At 41.3% G+C, this 24,284-nt stretch overlaps 2 protein-coding genes across 5 annotated transcripts in view; both read right to left on the reverse strand.

Moving 5' to 3' along the window:
• Positions 1-3,612: 3,612 nt before the first annotated feature.
• LOC106572027 (BCAS2 pre-mRNA processing factor) lies at positions 3,613-12,784 on the reverse strand. Its single transcript, XM_014145732.3, has 7 exons — positions 12,557-12,784; positions 8,609-8,701; positions 8,366-8,436; positions 8,051-8,212; positions 7,746-7,796; positions 5,924-6,004; positions 3,613-5,837 (listed from the first exon to the last, which is right to left on the reverse strand). The coding sequence occupies exons 1-7, from the start codon at positions 12,647-12,649 to the stop codon at positions 5,711-5,713; spliced, it is 678 nt and encodes a 225-aa protein (XP_014001207.1). The 5' UTR covers positions 12,650-12,784; the 3' UTR covers positions 3,613-5,710.
• A 1,867-nt stretch (positions 12,785-14,651) lies between these two features.
• LOC106572026 (DENN domain-containing protein 2C) overlaps positions 14,652-24,284 on the reverse strand; it is a 42,570-nt gene continuing 32,937 nt past the window's right edge. For all 4 annotated transcript variants that reach the window (XM_014145730.3, XM_014145727.3, XM_014145729.3 and 1 more), the window contains 4 exons: positions 16,808-16,910; positions 16,368-16,604; positions 16,145-16,231; positions 14,652-16,062 (listed from right to left, as the gene is read on the reverse strand). In XM_014145730.3, the coding sequence (XP_014001205.1) occupies positions 16,037-16,062; positions 16,145-16,231; positions 16,368-16,604; positions 16,808-16,910 (453 nt within the window). In that variant the 3' untranslated portion in view covers positions 14,652-16,036. The remainder of the gene's footprint in view (positions 16,063-16,144; positions 16,232-16,367; positions 16,605-16,807; positions 16,911-24,284) is intronic.

Here is a 24,284-nt window from a genome sequence, read left to right on the forward strand (position 1 = left end):
ATACCCAAATCTAACTGCCTGTAGCTGAGGCCCTGAATATTCTTGGTACCATTTGGAAGAAAACACTTTGAAGTTTGTGGAAATGTGAATTGAATGTAGGAGAATATAACAATAGATCTGGTAGAAGAAAATACAAAGAAAAACTTTTTTTTTCTACCACCATCTTTGAAATGCAAGAGAGAAGTCCCAAATCTAGCCATCACTCGTAATTCCGATGGTGTCCACAACATGGCAGCAGTGTACGTGCAAAGTTTCAGACGGATAACTTGAAGTATGAGCAAACTACATGACATTCAGACATTTGGGCAAATCGTGAAGGAGACATTTACATTCACATTACATTTTTCTGGAAGAATATCTTAAAGTCTGTATACTTGGACTTGATTTAGCTTTTCCAGTATTAGTAGCCATAAGTTCAACATTTGCAAAACACCCAGTTTTCATAACTCTCCCTATTCTTATAATTGTTGTCCAAAAGGAAAAGGCTTGCTGTCGCACAAGGTTAGCAGCAACATTTTGCGACAGATACAGGGTTTCTGTAATGCCCCGCTCATTGGCTATCTAGCTAGCTTTGTTTGACCCCGATTGGTGCTTATTTGACAAAGATAAAGTCGTTCAAGTGAAGACCGCCTGCGTCATCGGCATGGCATGAAGGCGTCACTCTCTGACCAAATTTGGTGTCCTATAGGATATACTACACTCCTAATGATATAGTGAAGTCTGGTTACATTCTAGGATCTCTGAGGAATAAAGACGAATGTGATTTGACTGGTTGAAACAACGTTTAGGGTTAGATTTTCACAGATTCCTTTCTTTGCAAATTGAACGAGTGGAAATACAAAATTGATCGTGCATGCTATATGGACCTTTTTAGGATATGAAAAAGGATTTTCTAACAAAATGACACTTCATGTTATCTCTGGGACCCTTTGGATGATAAATCAGAGCAATATTTCAGAACGTAAGGACACATTTCACCTTCAGAGGTGAATTTATCAAACCTATCATGGTGTAAAACATTTTGTTAGGAGCTCTCCTCAAACAATAGCATGGCATTTTTTCACAGCAATAGCTACTGTAAATTGGATAATGCAGTTATATTAATAAGACAAGCTTTCAGCCAATATAAGATACATACATCCCGACACTTGTTGTTTCTATAAAATATGCGATCGTGACACACGGCGCTGCTGATTTGCAACCGTCCCTTTGACGGGACGCCTATCCCTAAGAGGTTTTTAATACGCTCTCTATGGATTCATGTCCATGGAGAACAAGAGCACTTCCTCCCAGCTGCCCACTGCACTGAGGACAGGAAACACTGTCACCACCGATAAGTCTATGATAATCGATCATTTCAATAAGCATTTTTCTACGGCTGGCCATGCTTTCCACCTGGCTACCCCTACCAACATCTCAGCAAGCCCCCCCCCCCCCCTTCTTCTTCTTCACCCAAATCCAGACAGCTGATGTTCTGAAAGAGCTGCAAAATCTGGATCCCTACAAATCAGCTGGGCTAGACAATCTGGACCCTCTTTCTAAAATTAGCCGCCGAAATAGTTGCAACCCCTATTACTAGCCTATTCAACCTCTCTTTCGTGTCATCTGAGATCCCCAAAGATTGGAAAGCTGCCGCGGTCATCCACCTCTTCAAAGGGGGAGACACTCTAGACCCAAACTGTTATAGACCTATATCCATCCTGCCCTGCCTTTCTAAAATCTTCGAAAGCCAAGTTAACAAACAGATCACCGACCATTTCGAATCCCACCGTACCTTCTCCACTATGCAATCTGGTTTCCGAGCTGGTCATGGGTGCACCTCAGCCACGCTCAAGATCCTAAACGATATAACCGCCATCGATAAAAGACAGTACTGTGCAGCCGTATTCGTCGACCTGGCCAAGGTTTTCGACTGTCAATCACCGCATTCTTATTGGCCGACTCAGCCTTGGCTTCTCAAATGACTGCCTCGCCTGGTTCACCAACTACTTCTCAGATCGTTTTGACAAACTGAACACTGAGGGCCTGTTGCCCGGACCTCTGGCAGTCTCTATGGTGGTGCCAGAGGGTTCAATTCTCAGGCCGACTCTTTTCTCTGTATATCAATGATGTCGCTCTTGCTGCTGGTGATTCTCTGATCCACCTCGACGCAGACGACACCATTCTGCATACATCTGGCCCTTCTTTGGACGCTGTGCTAACAAACCTCCAAACGAGCTTCAATGTCATACAACTCTCTTTCCATGGCCTCCAACTTCTCTTAAATGCAAGTAAAACTAAATGCATGCTCTTCAGCCGATTGCTGCCTGCACCCTCCCGCCCAACTATCATCACTACTCTGGACGGTTCTGACCTAGAATATGTGGACAACTACAAATACCTCGGTGTCTGGTTAGACTGGCAACTCTCCTTCCAGACTCACATTAAGCATCTCCAATCCAAAATTAAATCTAGAATCAGCTTCCTATTTCGCAACAAAGCCTCCTTCATTCATGCTGCCAAACATACCCTCGTGAAACTGACTATCCTACCGATCCTCGACTTCGGCGATGTAATTTACAAAATAGCCCCCAACACTACTCAGCAAACTGGATGTAGTCTATCACAGTGCCATCTGTTTTATCACCAAAGCCCCATATACTACCCACCACTGCGACCTGTATGCTCTCGTTGGCTGGCCCCCACTACATATCCGTCACCAAACCCACTGGCTCCAGGTCATCTATAAGTCTTTGCTAGGTAAAGCCTCGTCTTATCTCAGCTCACTGGTCACCATAGCAACACGAACACACTCCAGCAGGTATATTGCACTGGTCATCCCCAAAGCCAACAATTCCTTTGGCTGCCTTTCCTTCCAGTTCTCTGCTGCCAATGACTGGAACAAATTACAACAATCATCGAAGCAGTAGTCTTATCTCCCTCTAACTTTAAGCATCAGCTGTCAGAGCAGCTTACCGATCACTGCATCTGTACACAGCCAATCTGTAAAAAGCACATCCAACTACCTCATCCCCATATTATTACTTACCCTCTTGCACCCCAGTATCTCTATTTGCACATCTATCACTCCAGTACTAATGCTAAATTGTAATTATTTTGCCTCTATGGCCTATTTATTGCCTACCTCCCTACATTTGCACACATTGTACATAGAAAAATCTATTGTGTTATTGACTGTACGTTTATGTGTAACTCTGGTTTGTCATACTACTTTGCGTTATCTTGGCCAGGTCGCAGTTGTAAATGAGAACATGTTCTCAACTGGCCTACCTGGTTAAATAAAGGTGAAATATATTTTGAAGTCAGTAGAATCTTTGTCAATGTTTGTCAATAAGTGAGTATAAACATTCCCAAATAATTAGGACCCAAAAATGATAGAATACAGTAAAGTAATGCTTTACATTTCCAAATAATTTGAGATTTAAAATGAATCTCACCCTCAAGAAACTATGCATTTCCATCATTAAAAAAAGTATTAGGCAAACCTCATTGACAGCAGCAATGGCGTGTTTTTAAACTTAACATTTCACATTCACGGACAGAGACCTATTTACACAAGAACAAGGTTGTATCCGTTAGTTGAGGCAGACGCATAACCACCTATAAACAATGTCTCGACACAGTAGTAATTTATTATAAGTAAAAAAATAACAATTGGCTATGCACAAACTTTTGTATCACAAAGTAGTAAAAATTAAAACTTTGCTATGTTAAAGTTCAGTTTAGAAATTATGTCATTATAACATGCACTTAAACACATGCTAGCATATTTTTGTGCACAGGTACAGTTGAAGTCGGAAGTTTACATACATTTAGGTTTGTCATTAACTCGCTTTTCAACCACTCCACAAATTTCTTGTTAACAAACTAGTTTTGGCAAGTCGGTTAGGACATCTACTTTGTGCATGACACAAGCAATTTTTCCATCAATTGTTTAGAGATTATTTCACTGTATCACAATTCCAGTGGCTCAGAAGTTTACATACACTAAGTTGACTGTGCCTTTAAACAGCTGGGAAAATTACAGAAAATGTAATGGCTTTAGAAGCTTCTGATAGGCTAATTGACATTTGTGTCATTTGGAGGTATTTCAAGGCCTACCTTCAAACTCGGTGCCTCTTTGCTTGACATCATGGGAAAATCTAAAGAAATCAGCCAAGACATCAGAAAAAAAAAAAAATTGTACACCTCCACAAGTCTGGTTCATCCTTGGGAGCAATTTCCAAATGCCTGAAGGTACCACGTTCATCTGTACAAACAATAGTACGCAGGTATAAACACCATGGGACCACGCAGCCGTCATACCGCTCAGGAAGGAGATGCGTTCTGTCTCCTAAAGATGAATGTACTTTGGTGCGAAAAGTGCAAATCAATCCCAGAACAACAGCAAAGGACCTTGTGAAGATGCTGGAGGAAACCGGTACAAAAGTATCTATCCACAGTAAAACGAGTCCTATATCGACATAACCTGAAAGGCCGCTCAGCAAGGAAGAAGGCACTGCTCCAAAACTGCCATAAAAAAGAGACTACGGTTTGCAACTGCATATGGGGACAAAGATCGTATTTTTTAGAGAAATGTCCTCTGGTCTGATGAAACAAAAATATAACTGTTTGGCCATAATGACCATCGTTATGTTTGGAGGAAAAAGGGTGAGGCTTGCAAGCCAAAGAACACCATCCCAACCGTGAAGCACGGGGGAGGTAGCATCATGTTGTGGGGGTGCTTTGCTGCAGGAGGGACTGGTGCGCTTCACAAAATAGATGGGATGATGAGGAGGGAAAATGATGTGGATATATTGAAGCAACACCTCAAGACATCAGTTAAGAAGTTAAAGCTTGGTCGCAAATGGGTCTTCCAAATGGACAATGACCCCAAGCATACTTCCAAAGTTGTGGCAAAATAGCTTAAGGACAACAAAGTCAGGGTATTGGAGTGGCCATCACAAAGCCCTGACCTCAATCTCATAAATTTCTGGGTAGAACTGAAAAAGTGTGTGCAAGCAAGGAGGCCTACAAACCTGACTCAGCTACACCAGCTCTGTCAGGAGGAATGGGCCAAAATTCACCCAACTTATTGTGGAAGGCTACCCAAAACGCTTGACGTAAGTTAAACAATTTAAAGGCAATGCTACCAAATACTAATTGAGTACATGTAAACTTCTGACCCACTGGGAATGTGATGAAAGGAATCATTCTCTAATATTATTCTGACATGTCACATTTTTAAAATAAAGTGGTGATCCTAATCGACCTAAAACAGGGAATTTTTACAGGGATTAAATGTCAAGAATTGCAAAAAACTGAGTTTAAATGTATTTGGCTAAGGTGTATGTGAACCTATGACTTCAACTGTCTTAATGTTAAGAAATCAAGTGACTTTTGTAGACCGCATCATTAGTTATTAACTACCTCATTTTAGAATGACTCAAATTGACAAGCATTGATAAATAAAATAAAAACACTAAATCAGACTTCACCTCTGAAGTGATCGAGGTACACCAAATATGCTCTACACAGGACCAATAGTTTTCCAACGGTCACTGTCTGAGACTAATGTAAAGACTGTCATAAGAAGCTGTGCAGCCAAGGCAACTAGGTTCTTAAAGTCTGGAGGGATAGTCCTGTTCTTTTCACATTGGTTTTCGTTGTTCTCAGCTGCAAGCTCAACATTTCCTTTCTTGTAAAATGTCTCTTCTGCAAGGTTCTGTTTCTAGAAGTCCTGTCGAATGTTTTCCTTGTTCTCGTCACCACGCTGCTGTTTGAGCTGTCCAACTTCATTCTCCAACTGGACGATGGCACGTTCAATCTCATAGTTCTTACTTACGAGGGACACCCAACTGTTACAAGAGAGATGGCATGGATTTAGAAATCATACCACAGTTGAGAGAACAATAATGAAAAATACAGCATTTACAGAACTGACTTTGACTCCAGCTCTCTCAGCTTGGCCCCGCCTGCAAGCTGATCATTCTTCCGTTGCCAGTTCAAGTCCTGAATCTGCTTTCTGTATAAATGACACACCAGAAAATGTTGTGAAAAATACACTGCTCAAAAAAATAAAGGGAACACTTAACACAATGTAACTCCAAGTCAATCACACTTCTGTGAAATCAAACTGTCCACTTAGGAAGCAACACTGATTGACCATACATTTCACATGCTGTTGTGCAAATGGAATAGACAACAGGTGGAAATTATAGGCAATTAGCAAGACACCCCCAATAAAGGAGTGGTTCTGCAGGTGGTGACCACAGACCACTTCTCAGTTCCTATGCTTCCTGGCTGATGTTTTGGTCACTTTTGAATGCTGGCGGTGCTTTCACTCTAGTGGTAGCATGAGACGGAGTCTACAACCCACACAAGTGGCTCAGGTAGTGCAGCGCATCCAGGATGGCACATCAATGCGAGCTGTGGCAAGAAGGTTTGCTGTGTCTGTCAGCGTAGTGTCCAGAGCATGGAGGCGCTACCAGGAGACAGGCCAGTACATCAGGAGACGTGGAGGAGGCCGTAGGAGGGCAACAACCCAGCAGCAGGACCGCTACCTCCGCTTTTGTGCAAGGAGGAGCAGGAGGAGCACTGCCAGGGCCCTGCAAAATGACCTCCAGCAGGCCACAAATGTGCATGTGTCTGCTCAAACGGTCAGAAACAGACTCCATGAGGGTGGTATGAGGGCCTGACGCCCACAGGTGGGGGTTGTGCTTACAGCCCAACACCGTGCAGGACGTTTGGCATCTGCCAGAGAACACCAAGATGGGCACCAGTGGCGAATTTGCCAATCACAGATGAAAGCAGGTTCACACTGAGCACGTGACAGAGTCTGGAGATGCCGTGGAGAACGTTCTGCTGCCTGCAACATCCTCCAGCATGACCAGTTTGGCGGTGGGTCAGTCATGGTGTGGGGTGGCATTTCTTTGGGGGGCCGCACAGCCCTCCATGTGCTCGCCAGAGGTAGCCTGACTGCCATTAGGTACCGAGATGAGATCCTCAGACCCCTTGTGAGACCATATGCTGGTGCGGTTGGCCCTGGGTTCCTCCTAATGCAAGACAATGCTAGACCTCATGTGGCTGGAGTATGTCAGCAGTTCCTGCAAGAGGAAGGCATTGATGCTATGGACTGGCCCGCCCGTTCCCCAGACCTGAATCCAATTGAGCACATCTGGGACATCATGTCTCGCTCCATCCACCAACGCCACATTGCACCACAGACTGTCCAGGAGTTGGCGGATGCTTTAGTCCAGGTCTGGGAGGAGATCCCTCAGGAGACCATCCGCCACCTCATCAGGAGCATGCCCAGGCGTTGTAGGGAGGTCATACAGGCACGTGGAGGCCACACACACTGAGCCTCATTTTGACATTACATCAAAGTTGGATCAGCCTGTAGTGTGGTTTTCCACTTTAATTTTGAGTGTGACTCCAAATCCAGACCTCCATGGGTTGATAAATTGGATTTCCATTGATTATTTTTGTGTGATTTTGTTGTCAGCACATTCAACTATGTAAAGACAAAAGTATTTAATACGATTATTTCATTCATTCAGATCTAGGATGTGTTATTTTAGTGTTCCCTTTATTTTTTTGAGCAGTGTATATACTGTATATGCAGAAGCTCATTATTGACTTGCAGAAGCTTGTCAACACAGTTTGTGTCAGACTGAGTCCAAAACTATTACTAAACAAGCTAACCATGAGGAATGTGATGCACAACCTGGAAATTGTAAAGCAACGTTTTCACACCATTTACTTACCTACATTTCTGTAGTTCTTTTTGAGCCAATTCAATCATAAAGGCCAGGTTACTGTGGAGTGGAAATAATGACAAAGATTAAGGCAAAGTCGAAAAATCCCTGTGAATCTATACTTTACCCTTCAGGACAAGCATGTCTAAACTGAATGTAAAAAGACTGCTCTCCTCTACTCTCAAATTAAATGACTAATCAAACCCCATTTGTTAGCTTAATTCAAATCAGTTGGGTTGTCCCCCCTGACGCTTTCTTGGAAACTAAAATAAATGAAGAGCTCTACTGGGCACAAGCAGCAGCCACCGACTCACTCATTGTAGACCTTCCATGCATTGGTACCGTAGTGTGCCATAAGTTCCAGGTTCTCAATGCGCACTGCTTGATGCTCCAGCTGAGCCATGGAGTTGTTCACACTCTCCTGCCATGCAGTGATGTCATTCTTCTGCCCTGATGATGGAGCTGGAAGCTCATATCTGCACAGGTGAAACAGAAACAGTTGAGTGTACACTCAGAGGACGACGAGGGTTTAAATGCATCAAGTTAGAACTGAATGGGGGATTGACAGTTAGCAAGCTTTTTTTAACATGACTGTTCGTGCTCTGAGCAAAAGAGTAGACTGGGTTTACCTCTTCATGCTGAGAAGTTCCAGGGGCTGCCGGGCTGCTAGCCTCTCAAACTCATTCCTCATGATTTCAGTCTGATGGGTGATATAAGCATTAGTATTTGCTTCACATAATGTCATTGTCGAGCAGCGTAGATTTCACAGTTGACAGTGACGAGTCAGTCAAAAGCCAGCCTCATGGCATTAGTTTACATAGTAATTTATGCCTTTTTGTTTTTATAGCATGAACTGTGTATGTGGTACTTACTTCAAATGTAGTGAAATCAGGTGTTGGCATATAACTGAGGTAGTTCTTGGTGGGTCTGTATCGGCGAGTCTCCTCCTCTACCAAGGCTGCAGCCTGTGTATGGAAAATAATACAGATTGACAGCATACTAGTACAGTAGACTAGCTAGACTTGTGACTGTGGGGTGACCTAAAAGCAGGGGTTGGAACCTAAATTATTTTCCAATAGTTTTGTTCTGAACAGAACCATTATTTTTTTCATTCTCTTCCACTTTTCCAAACTGCAAAATAAAGTTCTGAACGGTATGAACCCCAAAAAGTACCAGTTTATATTTGTCCTTTCTAAACTACTTCACCAATCAGTGCAGATAGAGTAGCTTGTTATGGTGCAGGCAAGCTATAGTTGTTTACATGCATGATGGACAGACAATTATAGGGACGAGATGCGACTGAAATTTTGCAGATGGGAAGAGAGCAAGAGAGGATGAGGAGGAAGTTTGGCTTGAAGCACTGGGCATCTTGTTATGACATGTTTTATCTGAATTAGGCCCACAGAATTATACCCATGGAGGAGCGGCTTCTTTGGAGGGACTTTGAAAAACTTTTAATTTCCCGAGACTTGGTTTAACGTTGCCAGGGATAGCTAGCTAACGAACTTGGGTGTGCAGAGCAGCACCAGGATTAAAAACACGTTTTACCTTTTTGTAGTTAATAAAGCCAATGTGAAACGTGATAACTATAGTATCCCCAACTAGCATTGGAAAAGTTAATCTATTCTTCTCTAAAAATCGAATATCTGAATCACGTTTGTAACGTCAGTAGGCTACAGTAGCCTGAGCTTCAGAGGGGCAGGTTGCCTACACATGCACACTGGCAAAGATTTTCAGCTGGCAGGCTAGCTGAGCAACGCTCAACTCCGTTCATTTATATCGAGGCTGAGTCGAGTTTTGATAACTGTTCGTGGGATTTGCTAGCAAAAACATTGGGTCACTAATCGGTCGATTCTCGTAAAAATGTGAATTCTGAAAACGCTTTCCTGCACCTACAATTACTTGTATCGAATACAACCAACTTTTTCCTCAACTCAACACGAATGAGCCAATTGAGTCGGTCAGTGCTATCCGGGATTCTTAGAACCCTGACCATTGTTGAAAGTAGATTATGTTACACACCTAAACGCGCGCACACTTATTTTATAGCCTAGGTGTAATAATAGAATTACATTTAGAAACCCTATTAATTTCATATGATCTGTGTGGGCCTAGTAGCCTAGGCATACAAGTAAAGTTAACCTCAGTTCACTGTAAAATGAAAAAACATTTTTCTAATATAACTGGCATAATATGGGCAAGTTACACTTTGTAATGGTAATGACAATGGGTTATTGATCTATTAGTGGCACGTCACAAAATGTTGACCATCCAAATTTACTATGTTAAAATCAGGGGTTGGAAATGAAATCTTCCAATCGTTTCGTTTTAAACAGAACATATTTTTCCCCGCTCCGTTCCATAGTTCCGACCAGCAAAAGAGAATTCTGAACCGGTTCGAAATCCCCCCCAAAAAGTTTACGGTTTATATCGTTCCTTTCTAAATCTCTTTTTTAGAACATTTAGCTCGACATTAAATTGTTTCACCAATGGATAGAGCAGACTTTTGGAGCAGGCAAGCTATGCATTGGACAGACAAGTGAAGCGTAAGGTGCGACAAATTTAGTGGGTGAGGAGAGCGCTGGGCATCTTGTTATATGCATTATCTGAATTATACCTACGGAGACGCGGCTTCTATGAAGGAACTTTGAATGTCTGAACTTCAGAGAGTAGGATAAACGTTGGACCAGAGCTAGCCATTGATCCTGACTCAGTTCAATTACATAATGCCACCTAGAGTTTGCAGAGCGTGACCAGAATTAAAACACGAATTACCTTTTTGCAGTTAATAAACCCAGTGTGAAACATAACTATAGTATCCTTTAACGAGCATTGAAAAAGTTAATAAATTCTTCACTAAAAAGTTCAGAATCGCGCCTGTAACATCAGTAGCTACAATAGACTATGCATGCTTCGGAGGTAGGTAGCCTACACACATGCAAAGATTTCAAACCCAATACTTTTTTTATTTGTCACATACATGTGTTTGCATATGTTACTGCAGGTGTAGCGAAATGCTGGCAGGCAGACACTGGAATAGGTTTGAGTGACTGAGGTCTTTGCATATGTGCTTAGTTGCGTTTTTTTGTGGTACTCGGGGAAAAAAATGCCTGAAAGTAAAATAACGTTATTAACCAGTTCCCATGCTTTTAAAATAACAGTTCTGTTCCCGAGCAGTATAGATTTCTTTCATTCTTGGCTCTGTTCCTCCAAAAAAAGAGATGGTTTTTCAGTTCTATTCCTTAACTGGTTCTAACCCCTGGTTAAAATTGAACTAGGTTACTTAAAATGTCAAATGTAATATACAGCAAACAAGTATTTTTCCAATATTGTAGCTGGCAAAATATGGGCATGTTATGCTTTGCAATGTGAATGACAATGGATTATTGATCTACTAGTGGCACACCTCACAAAACATATTTAAACTGGCATAATATGGGTGCCTTCAAAATTCACTAATATACACTGAGCCTACAAAAAAAGAGCAGGTGTTACTAATTTCCATGACAGACTGACCAGGTGAAAGCTATGATCCATTATTGATGTCACCTATTAAATCCACTTCAATCAGTGTTGGTGGAGACAGGTTAAAGAAGGATTTTTAAGCATTGAGACATGGATTGTGTATGTGTGCCATTCAGAGGGTTACATTCCCATATTTCCTTTACTTAGATGTGTGTATATGTTGTGAAATATTACTGCACTGTCGAAGCTAGAAACACAACCATTTCGTTACACCCGCAATAACATCTGCTAAACACGTATGTGACCAATAAAATATCATTTGAATGGGCAAGACAAAATATTTATTTGCCTTTTAAGAGGGTATGGTATTAGGTGCCAGGCTCACCGGTTGGAGTGTGTCAAGAACTGCAACACGGCTGGGTTTTTCACAATCAGTTTCCTGTGTGTCATTCAAACTTATTCCAGTGTCTGCCTGCCAGCTGAAAATCTTTGCCTGTGTGTGTAGGCTACCTGCCCCTACCTCCGAAGCATGCATATTTTAAGATGGCATAATATGGGGATCTTATGGTATGCAATGGTCATCAACCTGGACTAATGATCTACTAGTGGCACATAACAAAAAGTATAGGGTCAAAGTTAACTGTAAAAATCATAAGAAAATTAAAGAATGTGACGTTAACTACATTTTGTTGGTCAAACACTTTAAAATGTATACCGTTTCTTTAATGAAATACGAATAAAAAACATCTAGCTCAGTGTATGGTGTTTAGGTCATGACTGTAAGCACATCTTGCGTTAACAATTTAACATTTGCTGAACAGCAAAGCATCCCATTAGGCTACTGATAGTTATTTTTGATATGGCACGAAAATGAAAAACGATTTGGTATAATTTTGATTATGGAAGATTGAGGCACACTTATTCAAACAGTTAACTTGGAATAATTTGTTGCTTTCGTCTGTGTATCCGACTCCGTTTCCCCACCAGAACACACGCGATACTGAACATGTGATCTTTGGTTTTACAAAGTATAGCAAAAACTATACATAGCCTTTCTTCTTAATCAACCGCAGTTATGAACTAAATTCTATATTCATAAATGTAAAGGAGTCGGAAAACGGTGAGAATGAATTTGAACAATATAAATAATTTATAACAAAAAAAGCAAAATCAACCTGATAATGGTCTTTATTTATATATATATATTCCCCTGACTGTTTGTATACTCCGTTGTTTACTCTTCCTCTGTTGTATATTTTGAATGGCTTTAAGAAAACGGAGTTGAGCGTTTCTCAGCTAGCTCATGTCTGATGCTAGTTAGTTCGCAACAGGTTATGTATGGAGCAGATACTTACCGCCTCTCTAACGCCCGTTGCATCATAACCCTGGTCAAAATACGGTAGGGCATCGACAAATACTTCACCAGCTACTGATGAAGTTCCAGCCATATTCAGTTTAGTTGTTTGTTTGCTAGCACCGATCGATGGATGGCTAGCTAGCTAGCTAGTTGTCTCAGCAGCAAAACAACGCAGCTGGTCGCTCCTGCCGTTTTCCGGAAGGCTGGACGTATCTTTCGTTGGTGTTTTATGGCCCTTGGTTTTATAGCGCCCCTTACGCCTTGGAGTGATTCTTAATCTAAAATTACTATTTCATAATTATGTAACATAGCTAATAATACATCTTTCAACACGTGCCATTTGCATCCTGAATTTGGTGTTTATCAGGTAATATCTTAGGTCCCTAGGACTAATTACCACAAAAATGGCACTACATTAGGAAAGAAAATACACAACTCACCTGACCTGACACAGGGAGACCAACGTGTTGAAGTAGTGGAGTCATGAATGAATTCCAAACGAACATTTCACATTTATTTTGACATGTATGATGGTCATTTCACGTTTATAAAAATATAACATAAAAAAACATACAATAGTTCAAAATTGTACCTGTTGAGATGCATATTTTACAGTGCCTTCAGAAAGTATTCATACCCCTTGACTTATGCCACATTTTGTTGTTACATTCTGAATGGATTAAATAAAACAACTCAGCCATCTACACACAATACCTCAGAATGACAAAGTGAAAACGTGTTTTTTTGAAATTTTGGCTAATTTTGCTAATTTAATTTAGTATTCACACTTGAGTCAATACTTTGTAGAAGCACCTTTGGCAGCGATTACAGCTGTGAGTCTTTCTGGGTAAGTGTCTAAGAGCTTTCCACAGCTGGATTGTGCAACATTTGCCCATTATTGTTTTCAAAATTCTTCAAGATCTGTTAAATTGGTTCTTGATCATTGCTAGACAACCATTTTCAGGTCTGCCATAGATTTTCAAGTAGATTTAAGTCAAAACTAACTGAACTACTCAGGAACATTCACGATCTTAGTAAGCAACTCCAGTGTGGATTTGGCCTTTAGGTTATTGTCCTACTTAAAGGTGAATTTGTCTCCCGGTGTCTGGTGAAAAGCAGACAACCAGGTTTTCCTCTAGGATTTTTCCTGTGTTTAGCTCTATTCCATTTCTTTATTATCCTGAAAAACACCCCAGTCCTTAACGAATACATGCATACTCAACATGATGCAGCCACCACTATGCTTGAAAATATGGAGAGCGATACTCAGTAATGTATTGTATTTACCACGGACATAACGCTTTGTATTCAGGACAAAAAGTTAATTGCTTTGCCAAATTGTTTGCAATATTACTTTAGTGCCTTGTTGTGAATAGGATGCATGTTTTGAAATGTTTTATTCTGAACAGGCATCCTTTTTTCATTCTTTACATTGGATAGTATTATGGAGTAATGAGGATGTTGTTGATTCATCTTTTCACAGCCATTAAACTCAGTTTTAAAGTCCCCATTGGCCTCAAGTTGAAATCACTGAGCGGTTTCTTCCCTTTCCAGCAACTGAGTTAGGAAGGACGCCTGTATCTTTGTATAGACTGGGTGTATTGATACACCATCCAAAGTGTAATTAATAACTTCACCATGCTCAAAGGGATACTCAATGTCTTCTTTTTATTTTCCTCATCTACCAATAGGTGCCCTTCTTTGCGAGGCATTGGAAAACCGCCCTGGTCTTGTGGTTGAATCTGTTTGAAATTCACTGCACTTATTGCACACAGAATGAGTCCATGCAACTTATTATGTGTGACTTGTTAAGCAAACTTTTACTCCTGAACATATTACCTCGACTAACCTGTACCCCCGCACATTGACTCGATACCCTTGTATATAGCCTCGTTCTTGTTATTTTGTTACTTTTTAGAATTATATATATATATATATATATATATATATATATATATATATATATATATATATATATATATATATACAAATAAAATATATAAAATATGCCATATTTAAAGTAACAAATATTTTGTTACTTAAAAATCTGCATTGTTGGTTAAGGGCTTGTAAGTAAGAATTTCACGGTAAGGTTTACTCCTGTTGTATTCAGCACATGTGACAAATACACTTTTATTTGAACTTAATAACAAAGGGGTTGAATACTTGACATTTTCAGCTTTTCATCAAGTTGTAAAAAATTCTAAAAACATAATTCCACATAATGGGGTATTGTGTGTAGACAGACCAGTGACAAAAAAAGTAAAAAGATTAAATTCAGGCTGTAACACAAAATGTGAAAAATGTCAAGGGGTGTAAATACTTTCTGAAGATACTAAGTATGCAACTCCAGTCAATAGGAAGGAGGTGTGACTAGTTAGTTTCTGGTCTCTAGTTGTGACTTTTTAAAACCCACATGAGAACATCAAAAATGTTTTTAGCAAACTTTGTGCATTGGAATGTTGGATACATGAGATTAAGACCCAGTTCTGATCATTTAAAATCACATCCTTAGTCAAGGTGGTCTAGTTCAATATGTGCTTTCACCCGTCCTATCAAATGACTGAGGAAAGGGTATCCAAACAGGCTCATACAATCTCAATTGAAGTTCACAAAGCAAAAATATGCATAAAAAGTAGCTAAAATATTGTAAACAAAATATTTAGTTACAGAATAAGCTATACAAAATTCAAAATATGTGAGAAATATGAATTGTAATGTATTATCCTAATGATCCAAACATTACTTGGAAGATTTGTCAAGGCCATCAAAATGTCAGGGACAACATACATTAGCCTCAATTAAAAAAAAACTCTAAAATATGTCATGTCATATTTAAAGTAACAATCATGCACATAATAAAAATAATTATTCTTACATTGTTCTGTAGCAGAGTGGGGAAGGGTATCAAGAGTAGCCTTATTTATTCATTTCCAACTAGACACGAGTTCCAAACTAAACTTAAAATTAACATTATATCCATAATATGGAGACCAAACACTTAAAAGACTTGGCTAAAACAAACATAAAAAATGACTAGCAAAAACACAAAAACGCATGGGTTAGTTTATCATGGCACAACATCTGTTAAGTTAATACCGAGTCCTGTAGCTGAAATGTTTTGTGCAGATTTCACAAGTACATGGTGTTTGCTCCTGCCTTTCCTCTGACATCTCAAAAGTCTTCATCGAAGTTTGTTTTGCCATAAATGCACATTTCCAGTTTTCCTCCAATTACAATTGCACTTCACTCCAGCTTGGAATGCATTCAGGGCAATACGAAGAGACTGGTCATGTCTCAAGCAGAGAGCCCTCTATCTAGGACTGTGGACCTCTGTGCCCAACACCGTTATGTCCTGGTCGAGTCATGTACATATCTATATAGCTGTAACATCATAGCACATGTGTCTCGGCCAATCCGGCAGATGGCTCTCATCCTCCCTTACAGAAGCATTTTCAACCAGACTGCTGACAGTCTGTCACTTCTTCTGTAGGAATTTCATCCCTGAAAATAAAATTGACAAAATTATTTAACTCTTGACAGTAAAAGTCATAACATTGGATGTTATGAACGGAGCACTACTAACCAATTCCCTTGAGTCCCTTGAGGAACCCGCTAGATTCAGACTCCGGGTTTGAAGCCAAATATTCTGCAGCTCTAACTTCAAAAAGCCCTGTGGGAGGGGGAGAAAAGCTTAGTACAAGGTCCACAAGAAAATACATTTTGGTAAGAGGTGATTACTTAGAGGAAGGAAGAATGCATTCTCAAAGTATTCCAACAACAGGGCCACTGATAGGCCACGCCCTGACCTTTGCCCCCTCCCTTGCGCAACTCTTTGTCGTGGATGAAGCCGGAGAACATCTGCGTGTCCATGAAGAGCTGCAGGAACTGGCGGGCCCCACGGGAGGGGTGGGACTTACAGAAGCTCTCCCTCTGCAGCTCCCTGGCCCCGCTGGCGCCCATGTGGAGGGAATAATGGCCCACTAGCTCCACGAAGAAATGCACAAAGGCCTCTGACACCAGGGAGCTCAGCTCACACTGCTGGCCTGCATGGACAGAAGGTAGGGAGGGGGATAGTCACTTATAAAATTAGATGGTGTCAAAATGGAGAGGTGAGTAAAGAACGCTTTAAGAAATTTCTTTCTATACAATTACACTTTATCCAACCTGGACAGGGAGACAAGGAGACATTGTTTCATCAATGTTTTGGCTACGAGGCCGTTTTAAGGGAATAGTTGGCTGTGCTAACCTGTGCGGTCTCCGTCTTGCCGCAGTATCTGCCCTCTCTCCTCCAGGATCTGCTGCAGTGCAGCCTGAAGCTTACTGGGCAAGATACAGTCCTCATCGCCAAGCTGAGAAACAAGGAGTAGTTAAGAGGTCAGGGCAACTCACATCATCCAAGAGAACCTCCCACTGGACACAAACTGGTTGAAGCAATGTTTCAACATAATTTGTCAATGTGGCTGTGAAATCTACATTGGATTTGAAAAAAAGTAATCAACATTGTTGGTTATTGTCTTGACGTTACCCTACAATAGGGGGCGCCACAGCGCATTTTGGAAAAAATTCGTGCCCATTTTCAACGGCCTACTAATCAGACTCAGAAGCTAGGATATGCATATAATTAATACCTGTGGATAGAAAACACCCTAAAGTTTCTAAAACTGTTTGAATGTTGTCTGTGAGTATAACAGAACTCATATGGCAGTCAAAACCCCGAGACCGATTGAACCAGGAAGTGGAATTCTGAATTGTGGACTCAACTTCACGTCGTTGCGTATTATTCACACCGTGAGATATCGTTCATTGAGCACTTCCTATTGCTTCCACAAGATGTCGCCAGTCTTTACAAAGTGTTTTGAGCCTTCTACTGTCGAAACTCAGTGAATGAGACGCGTTGGAAATTGGTCACAGGGGGAGGGCCATCACCATTATGACGCCGGCGGCCCTGTCTACCCCCACCTTTGGAAACGGTTTGAAACACAATGCAATCATCCCCCTCGAATCTTATTGGCTCTCTTGTTGAAACAGGCCCTGAAGATTTATGTTATACAACGTTTGACATGTTTGAACGAACCTAAATGGGAAAAAAATGTTTTATTTCGAAACGGCTGTGGCGCGCCCTGGAGAGTATTTGGATACACCATTCAGACGCGCTAACAACAGCAAGCTAATGGAACATAAAGGATGGACTTTTTCGACCGAAAATACATCTGTTGTGGACCTGGGATTCCTGGAAGTGCTTTCTGATGAAGACAACTAAAGGTAAGGGATTATTGACAATATTATACAACATTAGATGTGATATGCGATTGTTCCAAGATGGCGCCGAGCTGTATTTACTAGCTCATTTTCTGAGTATCGCATCCCCTTTTATCGCTAAGTGTGATTACCCAGTAAAGTTATTTTTAAATCTGGTATGACAGGTGCTTTCAAGAGATATTCATCTATAAATCTTAGAATGACAATATTACATTTTAAACATGTTTTCGAATAGTAATTCAGTAAATTGTAGCTCTGTTTCCCTGGATTGCATTTGACGGGAAAATAGTTAGTCAACGTCAGACGCCGATGTAAAATGCTGTTTTCATATATAAATATGAACTTTATTGAACAAAAGAATGCATGCATTGTGTAACATGATGTCCTAGGTGTGTCATCTGATGAAGTTTGTAAAAGGTTAGTGCTGCATTTAGCTGTTTTTTGGTTATTTGTGATGCATGTGGTTGGTCGGAAAATGGCTATGTTGCTGCTTTTACGATGGACTCCTCTAACATAATCTAATGATTTGCTTTTCCTGTAAAACCTTTTTGAAATCGGACGACGTGGGTTGATTCAGGAGAGGTGTATCTATAAAACGATATGAGACAGTCCTATATTTGAATTTTTTTTAAAATTAAATTTCGTTATGCTAATGTCGCTAGGAGTTTTCCCTGGATTTTGATCCCGCTGACGGGACGAGACGCTGAAGAGGTTTTAAGGGCATGTAAGTAAGCATTTCACGGTAAGGTTTACACCTGTTGTATTCGGCGCATGTGACAAATACATTGGATTTGAAAAAAAGTAATCAATGTTGTTGGTTACTGCATTGTTGGTTAAGGGCTTGTGTATGTGACCAATACAATTTGATATGCTTGTAAGTAAGCATTTCACTGTAAGGTTTACACCTGTTGTATTCGGCGCATGTCACAAATACAATTTTATTTGAACTTAATAGGCTTGCCGTAACATAGGGCTTGAATACTTAGACATTTTCAGCTTTCAACCACAGGATTGTGTCATCATAGCAACCAAATTTTGATATAGGTTGAATTTGTATCTTTAAAACAATGTCAGATCTTTAACATTATATCCACTATCCGAAAAAAAATACAATATGCTGGACAGCACCTCCTACTGAAGAATTGATCTATTTACAGCTGATCTCCCATCCAGGGTTTTAATCTTTCCCAGCTTAAATCAAATGTCACATTACAGTGAAATTCTTACTTACAAGCCCTTAACCAACAATGCAGTTAATAAAATACCAAAAAAATTAAAAATAAGAATAACAAATCATTAAAAAGCAGCAATAAATGACATTTTTTAATTTCACCTTTATTTAACCAGGTAGGTTAGTTGAGAACAAGTTATCATTTGCAACTGCGACCTGGCCAAGATAAAGCATAGCAATTCAACACATACAACAACACAGAGTTACACATGGAATAAACAAAACATACAGTCAATAATACAGTAGAACAAAAGAAAACAAAAAGTCTATATACAGTGAGTGCAAATGAGGTAAGTTAAGGCAATAAACAGGCCATGGTGGCGAAGTAATTACAATATAGCAATTAAACACTGGAATGGTAGATGTGCAGAAGATGAATGTGCAAGTAGAGATACTGGGGTGCAAAGGAGCAAGATAAATAAATAAATAAATACAGTATGGGGATGAGGTAGGTAGATAGATGGGCTGTTTACAGATGGGCTATGTACAGGTGCAGTGATCTGTGAGCTGCTCTGACAGCTGGTGCTTAAAGCTAGTGAGGAATATATGAGTCTCCAGCTTCAGAGATTTTTGCAGTTCGTTCCAGTCATTGGCAGCAGAGAACTGGAAGGAAAGGCTGCCAAAGGAGGAATTAGCTTTGGGGGTGACCAGTGAGATATACCTGCTGGAGCGCATGCTACGAGTGGGTGCTGCTATGGTGACCAGTGAGCTGAGATAAGGCGGGGCTTTACCTAGCAGAGACTTGTAGATAACCTGTAGCCAGTGGGTTTGGCGACGAGTATGAAGCGAGGACCAACCAACGAGAGCGTACAGGTCGCAATGGTGGGTAGTGTATGGGGCTTTGGTGACAAAACGGATGGCACTGTGATAGACTGCATCCAGTTTGTTGAGTAGAGTGTTGGAGGCTATTTTATAGATGACATCACCGAAGTCGAGGATCGGTAGGATGGTCAGTTTTACGAGGGTGTGTTTGGCAGCATGAGTAAAGGTTGCTTTGTTGCGATATAGAAAGCCGATTCTAGATTTAATTTTGGATTGGAGATGCTTAATGTGAGTCTGGAAGGAGAGTTAACAGTCTAACCAGACACTCAGGTATTTGTAGTTGTCCACATATTCTAAGTCAGAGCCGTCCAGAGTAGTGATGCTGGACGGGCGAGCAGGTGCGGACAGTGATCGATTGAATATCATGCATTTAGTTTTACCTGTGTTTAAGAGCAGTTGGAGGCCACGGGAGGAGAGTTGTATGGCATTGAAGCTCGTCTGGAGGTTAGTTAACACAGTGTCCAAAGAGGGGCCAGAAGTATACAGAATGGTGTCGTCTGCGTAGAGGTGGATCAGAGATTCACCAGCAGCAAGAGCAACATCATTGATGTATACAGAGAAGAGAGTAGGCCCGATAATTGAACCCTGTGGCACACCCATAGAGACTGCCAGAGGTCCGGACAACAGGCCCTCCGATTTGACACACTGAACTCTATCAGAGAAGTAGTTGGTAAACCAGGCGAGGCAATCATTTGAGAAACCAAGGCTGTCGAGTCTGCCAATAAGAATGTGGTGATTGACAGAGTCGAAAGCCTTGGCCAGGTCGATGAATACGGCTTCACAGTAATGTCTCTTATCGATGGCGGTTATGATGTCGTTTAGGACCTTGAGCGTGGCTGAGGTGCACCCATGACCAGCTCTGAAACCAGATTGCATAGCGGAGAAGGTACAGTGGGATTCGAAATGGTCGGTAATCTGTTTGTTAACTTGGCTTTCGAAGACCTTAGAAAGACAGGGTAGGATAGATATAGGTCTGTAGCAGTTTGGGTCTAGAGTGTCACCCCCTTTGAAGAGGGGGATGACCGCGGCAGCTTTCCAATCTTTGGGAATCTCAGACGATACAAAAGAGAGGTTGAACAGGCTAGTAATAGGGGTTGCAACAATTTCGACAGATCATTTTAGAAAGAGAGGGTCCAGATTGCCTAGCCCGTGTGATTTGTATGGGTCCAGATTTTGCAGCTCTTTCAGAACATCAGCTATCTGGATTTGGGTGAAGGAGAAATGGTGGGGGCTTTGGCGTTTGCTGTGGAGGGTGCCGGGCAGTTGACCGGGGTAGGGGTAGCCAGGTGGAAAGCATGGCCAGCCGTAGAGAAATGCTTATTGAATTCTCAAATATAGTGGATTTATCGGTGGTAACAGTGTTTCATAGCCTCAGAGCAGTGGGCAGCTGGGAGGAGGTGCTCTTATTCTCCATGAACTTTACAATAGCGGGGCTATATACAGGGAGTACCGGTACAGAGTCAATGTCAATGTGCGGGGGCACCAGTGTCGAGGTAATTGAGGTGATATGTACATGTAGGTAGAGTTATTAAAGTGACTATGCATAGATAATAAGAGAGTAGCAGCAGCGTTCCGGGGGGGGGGGGGGGGGGGGGGCTTTTGATTAGCTGTTCATGAGGTTTATGGCTTGGGGGTAGAAGCGATTTAGAATCCTCTTGGACCTAGACTTGAAACCCTAGGCCTTAGCTGTGTTACTGACGATTACCATTATGCTATAGTGAGAATGATTGAGAGATCTCCACTTAACTAAATATACTGACGAAAAATGTAAAAAGCAACATGCAACAATTTCAAACATTTTACTGAGTTACAGTTCATTTAAGGAAATCAGTCAATTGAAATAAATTCATTAGGCCCTAATCTATGGATTTCACATGACTGGGAATACAGATATGCATCTGTTTGTCGCAGGTAGGGGCATGGGTCAGAAAAACAGTCAGTATCTGGTGTGCCCATTTGTCTCATGCAGCACGAGATCTCCTTCACATAGAGTTGATAAGGCTGTTGATTGTGGCCTGTGGAATGTTGTCCCACTCTTCAATGGCTGTGCGAAGTTGCTGGATATTGGCGGGAACTGGAACACACTGCCATACATGTTGATCCAGAGCATCCCAAACATGTTCAATTGGTGACATGTCTGGTGACTATGCAGGTCATGGAAGAACTGGGAAATTTGAATTGTGTACAGATCCTTGCAACATGTGGCCGTGCATTATCATGCTGAAACATGAGGTGATGGCGGCGGATGAATGGCACGACAATGGCCCTCAGGAGCTCGTCACGATAAAATGAAATTGTGTTAATTGTCCATAGCGTATGCCTGCCCATACCATAACCTCACCATTTGGCAACTCTGTTCAAAGTTGACATCAGCAAACCCATTCACCCACACGTCTCCATTCACGGTGTCTGCAATCTGCCTGGTATAGTTGAAACCGGGATTCATCCATGATGAGCACACTTCTCCAGTGTGCCAGTGGCCATCAAAGTTGAGCATTTGCCCACTGAAGTTGGTTACGATACCGAACTGCAGTCAGATCAAGACCCTTGTGAGGACGATGACCACGCAGATGAGCTTCCCTGAGACGGTTTGTGCAGAAATTCTTTGATTGTGCAAACCCAGTTTCATCAGCTGTCTCAGGTGAAGAAGCCTGATGTGGAGGTCCAGGGCTGGCATGGGCTGGCTGGCATGTTTACGTGTGGTATGCAGTTGTGAGGCCAGTTGGATGTGCTGTCAAATTTTCTAAAACAACGTTGGCGGCGGCTTATAGTAGAGAAATTAAGATTGAATTATCTGGCAACAGCTCTGGTGGACATTCCTGCCGTCAGCATGCCAATTGCACACCCCCTCAAAACTTGAGACATCTGTGGCATTGTGTTTTAGAGTGGCCTTTTATTGTTCCCAGCACAAGGGGCACATGCTTCATGAACATGCTGTTTAATCAGCTTCTTGATATGCCACACCTGTCAGGTGGATGGATTATTTTAGCAATGGAGAAATGCTCACTAACAGGGATGTAAATACATTTGTACACAAAATTTGAGAAAAATAAGCTTTTTGTGCATATGGAACATTTCTGGGATCTTTTATTTCAGCCCATGAAACCATAGGCTATCTTACAAACTAATGTAACATTCAACCTTAAAATGAGTAACACATCCATAGCCACATTGAGGTTACTGTAACTATACAATTATTTTAATGTAATCATATGTTCAAGATAGCATGCATACACTACCGGTCAAAAGTTTTAGAACACCTACTCATTCAAGGATTTTTCTTTATTTTTACTACATCAAAACTATGACATAGCACATATGGAATCATGTAGTAACCCAAAAAAGTGTTAAACAAATGAAAATATTTGAGATTCTTCAAATAGCCACCCTTTGCACATTCTTGGCATTCTTTCAACCAGCTTCACCTGGAATGCTGCTTTTCCAACAGTCTTGAAGGACTTCCCACATATGCTGAGCACTTGTTGACTGCTTTTCCTTCACTCTGCGGTCCGACTCATCCCAAACCATCTCAATTTGGTTGAGGTCGGGGGATTGTGGAGGCCAGGTCATCTGATGCAGCACTCCATCCCTCTCCTTCTCAGTCAAATAGCCCTTACACAGCCTGGAGGTCATTGTCCTGTCGAAAAACAAATGATAGTTCCACTAAACCCAAACCAGATGGGATGGCATATCGCTGCAGAATGCTGTGGTAGCCATGCATGTTAACTGTGCCTTGAATTCTAAATAAATAACTGACAGTGTCACCAGCAAAGCACCTCCACACCATAACACCTCCTCCTCCATGCTTCACGGTGGGAAACACACATGCAGAGATTATCCGTTCACACACACTGTGTTTCACAAAGACACGGCAGTTGGAACCAACAAAAAAAAAATCGGCAATTTGGAATCCAGACCAAAGGACAAATTTCCACTGTTCTAATGTCCATTGCTTGTGTTTCTTGGCCCAAGCAAGTATCTTCTTCTTATTGGTGTCCTTTAGTAGTGGTTTCTTTGCAGAAATTCGACCATGAAGGCCTGATTCACACAGTGTCCTCTGAACAGTTGATGTTGACATGTGTCTGTTACTTGAACTCTGTGAAGCATTTATTTGGGCTGCAATTTCTGACGCTGGTAACGATAATTAACTTATCCTCTGCAGAGGTAACTCTTGGTCTTCCATTCCTGTGGCGGTCCTTATGAGAGCCAGTTTCATCTTAGCACTCCTGGTGACTGGTTGGCTGGTTGAGAGAATGCCAAGAGTGTGCAAAGCTGTCATCAAGGCAAAGGATGGCTATTTGAAGAATCTCAAATATAAAATATATTTTGATTTGTTAAACACTTTTTTGCTTATTACATGATTCCACATGTTCTTTCATAGTTTTGGTGTCTTCACTATTATTCTACAATG

This window comes from Salmo salar, chromosome 15 (assembly GCF_965601325.2).
Source record: "Salmo salar chromosome 15, fSalSal1, whole genome shotgun sequence".
Taxonomy (NCBI): domain Eukaryota; kingdom Metazoa; phylum Chordata; class Actinopteri; order Salmoniformes; family Salmonidae; genus Salmo; species Salmo salar.